The sequence below is a fragment of the Sander lucioperca genome, chromosome 15 (assembly GCF_008315115.2).
Source record: "Sander lucioperca isolate FBNREF2018 chromosome 15, SLUC_FBN_1.2, whole genome shotgun sequence".
NCBI lineage: Eukaryota > Metazoa > Chordata > Actinopteri > Perciformes > Percidae > Sander > Sander lucioperca.
In genome coordinates this window covers 16,342,470-16,354,695 of record NC_050187.1, presented here as the reverse complement: position 1 = coordinate 16,354,695, position 12,226 = coordinate 16,342,470, and the positions used below count along the sequence as shown (strand labels likewise).

The 12,226-nt window shown below is 40.1% G+C and overlaps 1 protein-coding gene across 3 annotated transcripts; it reads left to right on the top strand.

Moving 5' to 3' along the window:
• The first annotated feature begins 456 nt into the window (after window positions 1–456).
• fbxo11a (F-box protein 11a) lies at window positions 457–12,073 on the top strand. 3 transcript variants are annotated; one of them, XR_004105490.2, is made up of 22 exons: window positions 457–767; window positions 2,829–2,953; window positions 3,073–3,154; window positions 4,958–5,102; window positions 6,018–6,147; window positions 6,896–6,979; window positions 7,057–7,189; window positions 7,276–7,382; window positions 7,525–7,636; window positions 7,938–8,044; window positions 8,347–8,484; window positions 8,696–8,913; window positions 9,009–9,189; window positions 9,341–9,463; window positions 9,736–9,821; window positions 10,129–10,205; window positions 10,368–10,511; window positions 10,740–10,850; window positions 11,005–11,112; window positions 11,219–11,269; window positions 11,413–11,511; window positions 11,725–12,073. XR_004105490.2 is itself a non-coding variant. In XM_031302580.2 (22 exons), the coding sequence occupies exons 1-22, from the start codon at window positions 674–676 to the stop codon at window positions 11,852–11,854; spliced, it is 2,640 nt and encodes an 879-aa protein (XP_031158440.1). In that variant the 5' UTR covers window positions 459–673; the 3' UTR covers window positions 11,855–12,073. The 3 variants fall into 3 exon arrangements, 2 of the variants coding, with proteins under 2 accessions (XP_031158440.1, XP_031158431.1); XM_031302580.2 differs by having other exon boundaries at window positions 459–767; window positions 4,961–5,102; window positions 11,219–11,327; XM_031302571.2 differs by having other exon boundaries at window positions 459–767; window positions 11,219–11,327.
• The last annotated feature ends 153 nt before the right edge of the window (window positions 12,074–12,226 follow it).

Genomic DNA, 12,226 nt, shown 5'->3' with positions numbered 1-12,226 from the left:
GCAAAAATATAATTAAAAAAAATCAAACTAATTTAGGTCCCTGATTACACTACACATCCATTGTTTTCTAAGGTCTACATTTGTTAGATAAAAAGTGGCCAACTCTATCATAGCATGGAAAATATGTAGGCCTATTAGGAATTTTGGTGTCACAGACAGCAATAATAATTTGATGGCAATCTGTTGTCTCATCAGTCTGATAAGTAGGACAAGCAGGAGACTGCCAATGTGCCCTTGAGCAAGACCCCTTACCTCCAGCTATAAGGATTACATTAAGAATTATACTCAGCTCCAATGTGAGGTAGACTGCTGCTGATACATACAGCAGATTCTCTCATAATGGATGCTTGGATGTTTGAGCTTCAAAAGTAAATGCAATCAATTGTTGAATAGACCGCCGCGTGAAAGAGGAATGTGACGTGTGGCGAGAGATCCTCCCATGTGATGTGACTGTGCCTGTCTGTTATGGCTCCTCCTGCTACAGTAGAACGGGGCTAGACGTAACACCAGTGCAGAGGAACGGGAATAACACACAGCGATACGTTTTTTCAGGTGCCACGGCTAAAGATGGCAGATCGTGCAATGCTGAATAAAAATACATAGATGGTGTGCTTAGAGTCGCCTCTTCTGCTGTGAAGGCTTCGACGTTTCTTCAAGATTAACAACACCCCAAATGAACTCCGTCAGAGCAAGTAACGTTAGCAGAAGACCTAGGCGAGTCTCGAGGCCGCGCCCGGTGCAGCCGGAGAGGAACCACCAGGAAAGAGGTAATAATATTAGCTACGTTAAGCTAGCGTAGCATTACAGAACGACTTGTCAGGCAGCTAGCTTTACGGTTGAATTGTGTATATGCTTGCACGGATGTATGTATTGTTCATGTCTGTGTGTAGTACGTGCATTGGGTCAACGTTGCTTGTTGTAATAAAACACAGGGGAGCAAACAGCAAAGGGTCTCTGTGCAGTCAGGAAACACCAAGGCTTTTGTGTTTGTACCTAGCTTTCAGGCCGCGCTTTGTTTTGCTTGATTTTTGCCCCGAGTCGGCCTTTCTTTTGCTCGTCAGACCTCATATCTCTGCTGAATTTTGTTTTTTTGGCAGGTAACGTTAGCTACATTATTGGTGAAAATGACAAGCGGTAGACAGTGGTTAGCTTGATTCATGGGTGACAAACGCAAAGAAGGGTACACAAAGTGGTTTTGCCAGTTGTCGTAGCATGCTAACTGGACCTAGCCTGTGCTAACATAGCTGTTATTATTAGCATGTTTGGCTAGCTATCTGAGTCCTGGCGATTTCAGAAAAGCACCAGCCTTCATAGCCTTTGCAACTTTAAAATGTCAATGCGTAGATATGCTTGTTATTAATGGAACAACGCAACTGTTACAATTAAGTCACAAATGTTTTTCTTCGCTGTGTGACAGCAGACGTGTAATGTAGCTAGCTAATCCAGTATTGACTGACATTTTTCAAAGTAAACTTTAGCTATGGATGTTCTGTAATCATAGTTGCCATGTCTTTCAGTGCTAGAGACCCAGTCAATCTGGGGGACACTGATCAGCAACATTACTGGTTGATTGCTGAATCTGATTCAATGAATGTTATTAGGTGGACTAACGTGGGTAACTTGTTGGGATGTTGGATCTCACAGCATCAATTGAATGGCACTCAGCAGCAGATGATTAACTCTTGTTTCTGACAAAAGTGATTTGTAAACATTTAAAAAAAAATCTAAGATGGTAACTTGATAATGTTGCCAAAAGAATCTAATAGAAGATGACCTGTCATGCTCATCCTAGTAATGATTTATCTGTTGTTGTTTTTAGTGCTTCTCCTTGTCTCTATTCATTTATTATTATTTGTTTGTTATTTTATTGTCATTTTAAGGTGACATTAAATGAATAAATGATAGTGTGATTGGTAACAGATCAACAGTATCTTTACATATTTCACATCATACAGTATATTTGATGTGACATTGATATACACCTCTGGTCTTAAATGTTTGTTTAAGTCAAACAAGGCAGAATAACCTATACATTATTTCAGTTGACAACTACATAGAAATCGGTTTATCTGGCCCAGTTTGTTACACAGACAGTGTTTGTAGTGGTTACTAGCCTAGTAGCCAGGGAGTCATCCTTGCAACCAGAGCAACAAGAAGACAGCGTTTGCATCTCCCATCTGTGGTAGCTATCAACTCATCGTGCCATGGTGAATAGAGCTTTGTAAATAGATGTCTGGTTTAGCTCAGGATTGATGCTATGGTTGTTTTGTTGCTCTGTTGATTGAATCCCTTCTTGATAGGATCTGTAAGCAATTTGTAGCATACAGAGCAGGTAATGAAGAAACCTGCTTTTGTTTTTCCTAGGTTTTGTCCTGTGACCTGTTCACAAATACTGTTTAAGATATTGCCTTTAGTGTTGTTGTTACAAATTATTATTGCTTATTACTGACTGAACGTTGTGTTTGAAGGCTCAAAAACTACTAATCTATGGTAAACAATAAGTTGATGGTATGAATACATTGGTTTGGTCCACCTAAAGATCTCAAACATACATGCAAGTAAACGTCCATTAATGCAAATTAAGCTATGCTTCATGGGCTCCACAGCAGAGATTATACCACACAGGGCAACGTGTGTGTGTGTTTAGGCATAGCTTACTAGTGATAGCTCAGGAATATCCAGTTGCCGATTCACTTTTTTAATAAGTATATTTGAAATGCTACATCATGTATATGTTGTTGACAACACATCTTTTTTTGTATTTCCTTCTGTTTAATTAATAGCATTGCAAGAAATCTTTAAAAAAAAATGTTTTCCACCATTTGCAGATGAGGACGTTCCTGCAGATATGGTCGCAGAAGAATCCGGTCCAGGAGCTCAGAATAGTCCCTACCAACTTAGAAGAAAGTCTCTACCCAAGAGAACAGTGTGTCCGACAAAGACAAACATGGAGGTACGTATACCAGGAATCCTTCAAAGATTGTATAAATGCCTACATGATGAAGATTGTATCTTAATGAAACACAATAATTAATGTTTTAATGTCTCCACTGACTTTTTTTCAACTTATAGGGTGCTTCAACTTCAACCATAGAAAACTTTGGACACCGACCTAAGCGCCCCAGAGTTTCAGGAAAGTGTCAAGATTTACCAGGTAATTAGGAAAACATTGACACACATTGAGAGGTAACCAGATGTGTATCTCCCCCAACGGTGCATTCACTGTTGTTTCCCACAGGTTGTGACGGGTAGGGTTAAGGATTAATTACTTTTCCTTATGTACAACGAGAGCAGTGTGTTGCTTATCAAATAGTGAATCAGGGCAAAATGTACAGTTATGTGTCATACATGGTGTTTCATAGCTGAATACATGTTTTTTTTTTGCAAATTGTGAAATTTTATGTTTCACTTTCGTTTTCATAATGAGAGGTCTGTGTATTACATAAACCCTATTTATGTAATGGGATTTGTATGTACTGCACGTTCATATAGTGTGTAACACACAGTTGTCTGCACCATGCATCAGAAACATGGCACTTTCATTCTGTATTCATCCTTTAGTCCAGGCTTAGCTTTCGCTTAATGTCAACTTCTGGGATGGCAACCGAGGAAAAATAGATAGTATCTCAAGACCTCTCAAGAGTTTAGATCATCTCTTTAAAAGCCTCGTTTGTAAAAACGTGGAGTAGCACCATAAGTTTCACAGAGCCAAAATTATGGAGTCTGTTATTTGTGGCGTTTGGAGACTTTCTCATACAGTGCAGTTCTCTTGCCAAAGCATCTGAAATAGATGTTTGCCTGCCCTTGATGGCATTTAGTTCTGGCTTTCACTCATCATTCATGGCTTTGTGGTGTCCAAGTAAATGGTCGCATTGCCTCCACATGATCTGTTCGAAAACCAAAATGACTTCCTAATTGCAAATCTGACATTTATCTAAACAATACATCTTTTTGTTTAATCTTACCTTTTTTTTTTTTTTTTTTTTAAAGTTAGATGCATAAATCCACACAAATAGGAACTTTTTGTTTCAGTAATGTATGATAAACAAATTGGTCCATTACATACAGTACATATCTATAATTCCACCATTCAGGCAGAGCTTGCATGCTAAAGCAGTAACCATATGTCATTAAACCAGGTAAACCTAAGCTGTACATTGTGAAGATGGATGAAACTACGTAGCATTCAGCTCTAATATCTTGTAACTGAAATGCGATTGGATTTGCTGGTCTAACAGCAAAGTGCTAGTTCTGGTGGACTGTGATTGGATCTCACTTAGGGCCACGCAAGTAACGGCCTCCATCCAGTCGGCACAGCCTGCACACATTTGAGAGGAAGTAGTATATTTTCCTATGAATTGAAATCAACAGATTACCCCTGAAAGAGAAATGTAAATGATATAATTAAAGTAATAATGTAAATAAATATGTATTCCTAATTGGATAGAGGTTAAATACAAACATTTAAAAGCTTAACTGATAAAAATGTATCTTATCATGGAATACAGTATTCAGTGTTTAATAACAGACCCCAAACTTGACTAGGATGTAGGAGTAAAACATTGATTGATTCACGTTTAGGTAGCTGAGCTGTTAACGCAACGCTCACTCAGATAGGAGTAAACATGAGAAGTTGTTGTAATTAAACTGTGACTGAGAGTAAAGTTTTGACTTCCAGCTTTGATGGTATTCACATCAATATTGTATAAATACTGTGGGACGTGTAACCACGTCTTCGTTTTTGGAACAATGTAATAGGACAATGCTGGGACAATTCACGAAGCAGTCTTCATCATTTCTACAGAAATTCGTTGCTATTGTGACTCGAGAGATAGTTTTGGTTCCTGACGTGATCTTGCTATAAATATGCTCGTATGGCTGCAGTTGTCCAACCCCACCCAAAACCCTGTCCTTTGAATATATATTTATTCTAATTCCACCGTCGTCCTCCTCCCAGCAGCTCCAGCAGAGCAGTATTTGCAGGAGAAGCTTCCAGACGAGGTGGTGCTAAAGATTTTCTCGTACCTGTTGGAGCAGGACTTGTGCCGTGCAGCATGTGTGTGCAAGCGCTTCAGTGAGCTGGCCAATGACCCCATCCTCTGGTGAGACTTGTTGGTGTTGGGTTTCCTCTTAACCATTACCCTGTATGTTTGTCATGCTCCTTTGTGTGGGTTCAATAAATGGTTTAATAGCAGCGTCAACGCTTGTATCTTATAAATATTTGAATCAACACTTAGCTCCAATGTTCTGAGGGCAGGTACTATTAACAGTCCCATAGCTACAATTTATTTTGATTTGATAGTGGCTTTAATTTGCCTTTTTATTGTGTTGTGCATCTGATTTGAAATGGTTGCACACATTTGAAAGCTGAATCACGAATGAAGTATGCTTTTTTGTTTGCCATTATCCAAAAAAAAAAAAGGCTGGCTATTTGACAGCATGTCAAATCAAAAAAGCTCCTGTCAAATTGTCAGTAGGGCACTTCAATTCAGCTTTGAATTAATTGTTTGTTACTTCTTAATATATCAAAGTAACCATTGTTAAATTGTTTTGGTAGTCCTCACTGCCAATGCAGGCTATTGTGTGAAATTACCATCATACAAAATATACAGCACTAAATGCATTTCATTTTCAAACATCGGTATTAGTAGAGCAGAAGAGAATTTTAGAACTGTGAGCTGAACAACGTCTTGTTGTAAGAAGCAGAGTTTAAAGAAATATATAATCAGTCAGTAGTGTGTATTTACATTCCAAAAAACATTACAGACAGTCAAAACAAAGTAATTTCACTGTGAACATGTTTGAACTGTCAGATGTCTCAAGCATGGTGCACACTGTTGACTGACAGCTTGGTGTGCCAGGCCTTTAGTGACTTGTTTAGGTGTCATTTTGTGTTAATAATCAAGTTTGTACTAATCCTCACAAGAAATGAGTCTACGAGCTTCTGTATTGTAGACTAAGAAATTCTGAAATGAGAGGCGGATAGTGTTAATTGTCGTTTTATCTTCATGTTTCAGGAAGAGGCTGTACATGGAAGTGTTTGAATACACGCGGCCCATGATGCACCCCGAGGCAGGGAAGTTCTACCAGATAAACCCAGAAGAGTATGAGCAGCCAAACCCGTGGAAGGAAAGTTTTCAGCAGCTGGTATGGAACCTCCTGTGGGCTTACTGAGTCACTAAAACCCTCTGATTTAATATTTTATTATGAAGCAAATAAAACACTGGTACCACACTACTCTTTATGGTTATTGGTAACATTGACTTTACACTAGAAGAGGCAAATGCAGTTTTCAGAGCTTCAGCCCTGACGAAAGGATTTCATGAAAACAATATCATAGTTTGAAAATACATAAAACTAGATACCTTTTACTCAAACCTTCCTAAAGTGCTTTGACGCCTACTGATGTGAACATTTGAAAGATGAGGTATGTGTGGTGGATTAAGCATACGTTGCTTCTACATACAGCAAATTATGATACAAAATGAATTCACTTTAAAAGGTAGCGTTGAGGAGACTAGATGCACTCTGTTTTCTCTTCATCTTTACATCGATATTTTTGTTTCCAAAAGTTGCTTCAGTGCGACTTTAAATCCTCCTGTGCACACAGGGCTAATGTCATGTGAAAGGGCAACACCACAGGCCATAATGGTGTCATTCAGTATGCAGGGGATAGAAGAGAACTATGTTTTAAAATTGTATTCCTTTGTGATATATTGACCTTTTTAGGATTGTTTTCTGTGGATAAAAATGTCTCAGGCATTTTTCTAGCGATGATTTCCCCATCTTGTTCAGAATGCAGTGCCAGTGCTCTGTCTTTGTTGTCTCAAATGGTTCGTTATGAATTATTCTGTTCTTCAGTGTGTGATTAATCATGTGAATATTTTCTTTACAGTATAAAGGAGCACATGTGAAGCCGGGCTTTGCAGAACACTTCTACAGTAATCCTGCCAGATACAAAGGGAGAGATAACATGTTTGTAAGTAAACGGTTTCCAACATTCTTTTCACACTTTGATGCTTCTGTCATTCACCTCACTTGTGATGTTTTCTCCAGTACTATGACACCATTGAGGATGCTCTCGGAGGGGGTCAGGAGCCTCACTTTGACGGCCTGATATTCGTCCACTCTGGTATTTACACAGATGAATGGATCTACATCGAGTCGCCTATCACAATGATAGGAGCTGGTATGTTCATGTGAAGTCGTGGTCACGGTTTCATTGTGCATGTGTTTAGTCTTGTCTGTAATGTGACCTTTCTGATTATTTTGCAGCTCCTGGTAAAGTGGCAGAGAAAGTCATCATTGAGAATACCAGAGACTCTACATTTGTATTCATGGAAGGCTCGGAGGATGCTTATGTTGGATACATGACCATTAGGGTGAGATTACCTTTTCTCTCTTTTTGTGGGTTTCTATAGGCCACGTGGACAGTATGCACACTCACTCAGTATGGGTGAAAGCAATTGTTAGTCATTGTTAGTTTTAGTAAGTTGTTAAGAACGGTTTTTGTTTCTGCTGCAGTTCAATCCTGATGATAAATCCGCCCAGCACCACAATGCACACCACTGCCTGGAGATCACAGTCAACTGCAGCCCCATCATCGACCACTGCATCATACGCAGCACGTGCACAGGTAAGTCAGCTGCTCAAGATGCACAAGATACATGTGAGAAGTTGTGAGATGATTAGCGGTATGGCTAAGAAGAAGAAACAAAGTTGTGCTACATACATTTATGCAACTTGTGAAACCTGTGACAAGGGGTTGCAAGTAGACACTCCTTCATTGTTAGGGACCACAAGACAAGAAGGTTGGGAAGCACTGCTCTATGTTCCGTCCATGTTCCGACCACTCCTTGATGGAGCAGAGATTGATTTGGTTGTATATTTTGACCTGGATACTGGTGCACTAATACTCTCCATCCTGCTTGTTTCAGTGGGGTCAGCTGTCTGTGTCAGCGGCCAGGGTGCTTGTCCCACAATCAGGCACTGCAACATTAGTGACTGTGAAAATGTTGGTCTTTACATCACTGACCATGCACAGGTAATGCACACATTTCACCCATGTTGCAAAGTATTACGTGAAGATTTAAAGGCATACGTCTGCGTCTGCAGTTATTGTGCAGTAGATCTCTTAACTTCACAAGGAGCTAATTGATCAACAGCAGCAAAGCCCATCTTTCTTAATTCTCACACTCCTGTCTGGTTTCATGAACAGTAAATAAGTCCCAGTCTTAAGAAAATAGGGTTTTTACGTGTGAGGTTAAAATACTAGTATGATTAAAATGAACATGTACATGAAAATGTTCAAAGCCTTAATCTTATTCAACATTGTTCATTGTTTAGGGAATATACGAAGACAATGAGATCTCAAACAACGCTCTGGCTGGGATCTGGGTGAAAAACCACGGCAACCCAATCATCAGAAGGAATCACATCCACCATGGCAGAGACGTCGGCGTTTTTACGTTCGACCACGGCATGGTAAGATACAACTCACTGGTGTTTGGTTTGTGAGCGGTCGCTGCAATGCCACAGTTGTATGACTCTCTCGTGTGTAATATGTGCCGTGTTGTTACTGTGTAAAGGGTTGGTTACAAATGGTTCTTATTTGTTTTTTTTAGTTGCTGCTCATGGACTGAAAAGTATGTTGATAGGACATACAGTAATCTTGAATTTCCCTGTCCATTTCCAGGGTTACTTTGAGAGCTGCAACATCCATAGGAACCGCATAGCCGGCTTTGAGGTAAAGGCGTACGCCAATCCGACAGTGGTTCGTTGTGAGATCCATCATGGTCAGACGGGGGGCATCTACGTGCACGAAAAGGGCCGGGGCCAGTTCATCGAGAACAAGATCTATGCAAATAACTTTGCTGGGGTGTGGATCACCTCTAACAGTGACCCCACGATAAGGTCAGTGTGGCCTGGCTGTCAACGGTCACAGTGGGCACTAGTCCATTCACTGTTGTATCATGTCCTAAAAATGTGTTTGTTTTGTCAAAATACAGGGGCAATGCCATTTTTAATGGCAACCAAGGTGGCGTTTATATTTTTGGTGATGGCCGAGGCCTCATTGAAGGAAACGACATCTACGGTAACGCCCTGGCCGGAATCCAGATCAGGACCAACAGCTGCCCTATTGTCAGACACAACAAGATCCATGATGGCCAACACGGCGGCATATATGTGGTAAATATAAACCCAGGAAGTTGCATCAGCATAGTTTTTTTCTTTTCTTCTCCATAATAGTCTTACATCTTGAACTGTTTTCCCTTCTTCAACTTTCTTGTTCAATAATTCTGAAACCTAGCAGTGATGTATGGTGATTTTTGTATCGCAGCATGAAAAAGGACAAGGCGTCATAGAGGAGAACGAGGTGTACAGCAACACGCTGGCAGGAGTGTGGGTGACAACGGGAAGTACGCCAGTACTGAGGAGGAACAGGATACACAGCGGGAAGCAGGTAAGATCACAGGCTAGTCACAAGTTTAATCATGAGAAATAAATGTAAAGTGACCAACTCCCATATATATACCTTCATGAGATATGAGATCAGAGTATACTGTTATCTGGTCTGATGTAGTTACACTGGCATATTAATGTCAGACTGGCTTCCTAAAAAAAAATGTAAAATCTATCTTTATGAAGGTAGCTCTGTTATATTGAAACAGTATCATAATTATTTATTATCAGGAATAAATGAGCTAATAGACATTTTCACTATAATTTGAACAGGTTGGGGTCTACTTCTATGACAATGGCCATGGTGTGCTGGAAGACAATGATATCTACAATCACATGTACTCTGGAGTTCAAATTAGGTTTGTGGAAAATGGCAATAATGTGGAAATATTCACCCCAATATGTTGACAATGACAACTGTAAACAGTAATGTTTTGTCAAAGTTTGAATGAATAATAATAAATATTTACATTTTCTTGTGTTACTGTGTTCTTGATTTTATTGTGTAATGAACAAATTCAATGAATCGTAGATAGATGTCCCAATAAAGTCAGACTTGAGCCAGTTATCCTGAGGGTTAAGATGTTTAGGTGGAGAAGGAAATGCATTTAGCATTAATGAAGCAGTGGATCAACTGTCCCTTGTGTGTGTCCCCTTGTGTGACAGAACTGGCAGCAATCCCAAGATCAGGCGGAACAAGATCTGGGGAGGCCAGAATGGAGGCATTTTGGTTTACAACTCAGGTGAGAAACAGAAGTATTTTCTGTTTGAGGTTGTGTTTTCAATCTACTTGTTGACACCTGACGGAGTCAGTGGCCATTGGTAATATGCAGTTTGACGAATGTATCAACAGTTCTTCCCTGCTGCCCTAAAAATTAAACATATATATAATATGTGTTTTTCAGGCTTAGGCTTCATTGAGGACAATGAGATCTTTGACAATGCTATGGCAGGAGTGTGGATCAAGACGGACAGCAACCCCACTCTGCGGAGGAATAAGATTCATGATGGGAGAGACGGTGGGATCTGTATATTCAACGGAGGAAGAGGTAACTAATCAATGTATTGTATGAAAATGAGGGGATACTGATCAGTTTTCTCCTGTTTCTCACCAAAACAAATTCCATGACAAACAAAACAGGGACTAAAGGAAAGTCTATAGCGCTACTAAAGGTCTAGAGCTCGACGGGGACCCTTTAAGCCACAGAAATGCTTTTCTCTAAGACGTTTGTACAGTTCAATTTTCATGTCAGTGACAGTCTGTTTTCTGCCTTCAGGGTTGCTAGAGGAAAATGACATTTTCAGAAATGCCCAGGCAGGAGTCCTCATTAGCACCAACAGCCACCCCGTACTGCGGAAAAACAGGATATTCGACGGATTCGCAGCAGGTGGGTAACACCTGTGCCCAGGCTATAATCTGTCATCATTTCAACATCCTTACAAACATGTCTGTGTAAACAAACAGTTCTTGGTGAGGTACAGTATGCCTTGCAAATGGGAACTAGGAGCTCTGTTGTATAAACCGTTTTCTTTTACTACTAGGTATTGAGATCACCAATCATGCCACAGCGACCCTAGAGGGCAATCAGATCTTCAACAATCGGTTTGGGGGATTGTTTCTTGCATCTGGTGTCAATGTTACAATGAAAGGTACTCTCTTGGTCACAAAGATTATGACACAATTTCTTGACAAACCCCAAATTGCCTGTCAATAGACCAAAATGTAAGTGACCAATTTCTGCTTCCTTTCCTCCAGATAATAAAATAATGAACAATCAAGATGCCATTGAAAAGGCTGTGAGCAGAGGTCAGTGCCTGTACAAGATTTCAAGTTACACCAGCTACCCAATGCACGATTTTTACAGGTAATTTCTGTTCATACTCGCAATCAAGCCGACTCGCGGTAAACTGTTTTATGACCGTTAACGAGTGCAACTTGGGTTCCCACAGGTGTCACACCTGTAACACAACAGACCGCAATGCCATCTGTGTGAACTGCATCAAGAAGTGTCACCAAGGACATGATGTGGAGTTCATCAGACACGATAGGTCAGTCTTATTGCCCCGCATTACTGGGAACAAATGATGCTGTTTAGATGTAAACTGTTACCAATATGCACCCTGGCCTTCCCTTTACACTTGGATGTGGGTCACTACATAAATGAGTATGAAAGGAGGAACCTTTTTTTTTTTTTTTAAATATATTTGTTTAAAAAAAAAAAAAAAAAAATCTAATAAGTTAAATTATTTCTCCTCTTCCAGATTCTTCTGTGACTGTGGTGCGGGGACACTGTCAAATCCTTGCACGTTAGCTGGAGAGCCAACTCACGACACAGACACACTGTATGACTCAGCTCCTCCTATAGAGTCCAACACACTGCAGCACAACTGAGCTCGAGACCAAAGGGTCTCTTGCGCTTTAGCTGTAATGGACATAAGACACTTTAAGTTGTGCAGTGTAGGAGGAGATCCAAACTTATAAAAAAAAAAAAGAGCATATACAGTGACTTGAACAAAAAAAAAAAGACTGAGACTCTAAAAGGAGACATTTAGAAAAAAAATAAGTGATTATGGATACCTCGCTTTTTCTTCAATTATTTGACATAAAAAAGATGACATCAGTGGGAGAGCAGAAGAGCAGCTGACTCAGGGTTTGTGGGTGTGGTCAAGTAAGTGAAGCTGGTGAGAGATGGACAAAAAGCTACAGAGGCTCACCTGCTCTTGAGGAGTGGAAGAACGAAATACTGCAGTCATGTACAGGCCC

What these genes read in the sequence shown, in the direction of transcription:
- fbxo11a (XM_031302571.2), top strand. Translation starts at nt 674, where the DNA reads ATGAACTCCGTCAGAGCAAGTAACGTTAGCAGAAGACCTAGGCGAGTC. An exon ending in GAGGAACCACCAGGAAAGAG is followed by an intron (nt 768 to 2,828) that starts GTAATAATATTA and finishes CACCATTTGCAG; the next exon opens with ATGAGGACGTTCCTGCAGAT. An exon ending in TTACGTTCGACCACGGCATG is followed by an intron (nt 8,485 to 8,695) that starts GTAAGATACAAC and finishes GTCCATTTCCAG; the next exon opens with GGTTACTTTGAGAGCTGCAA.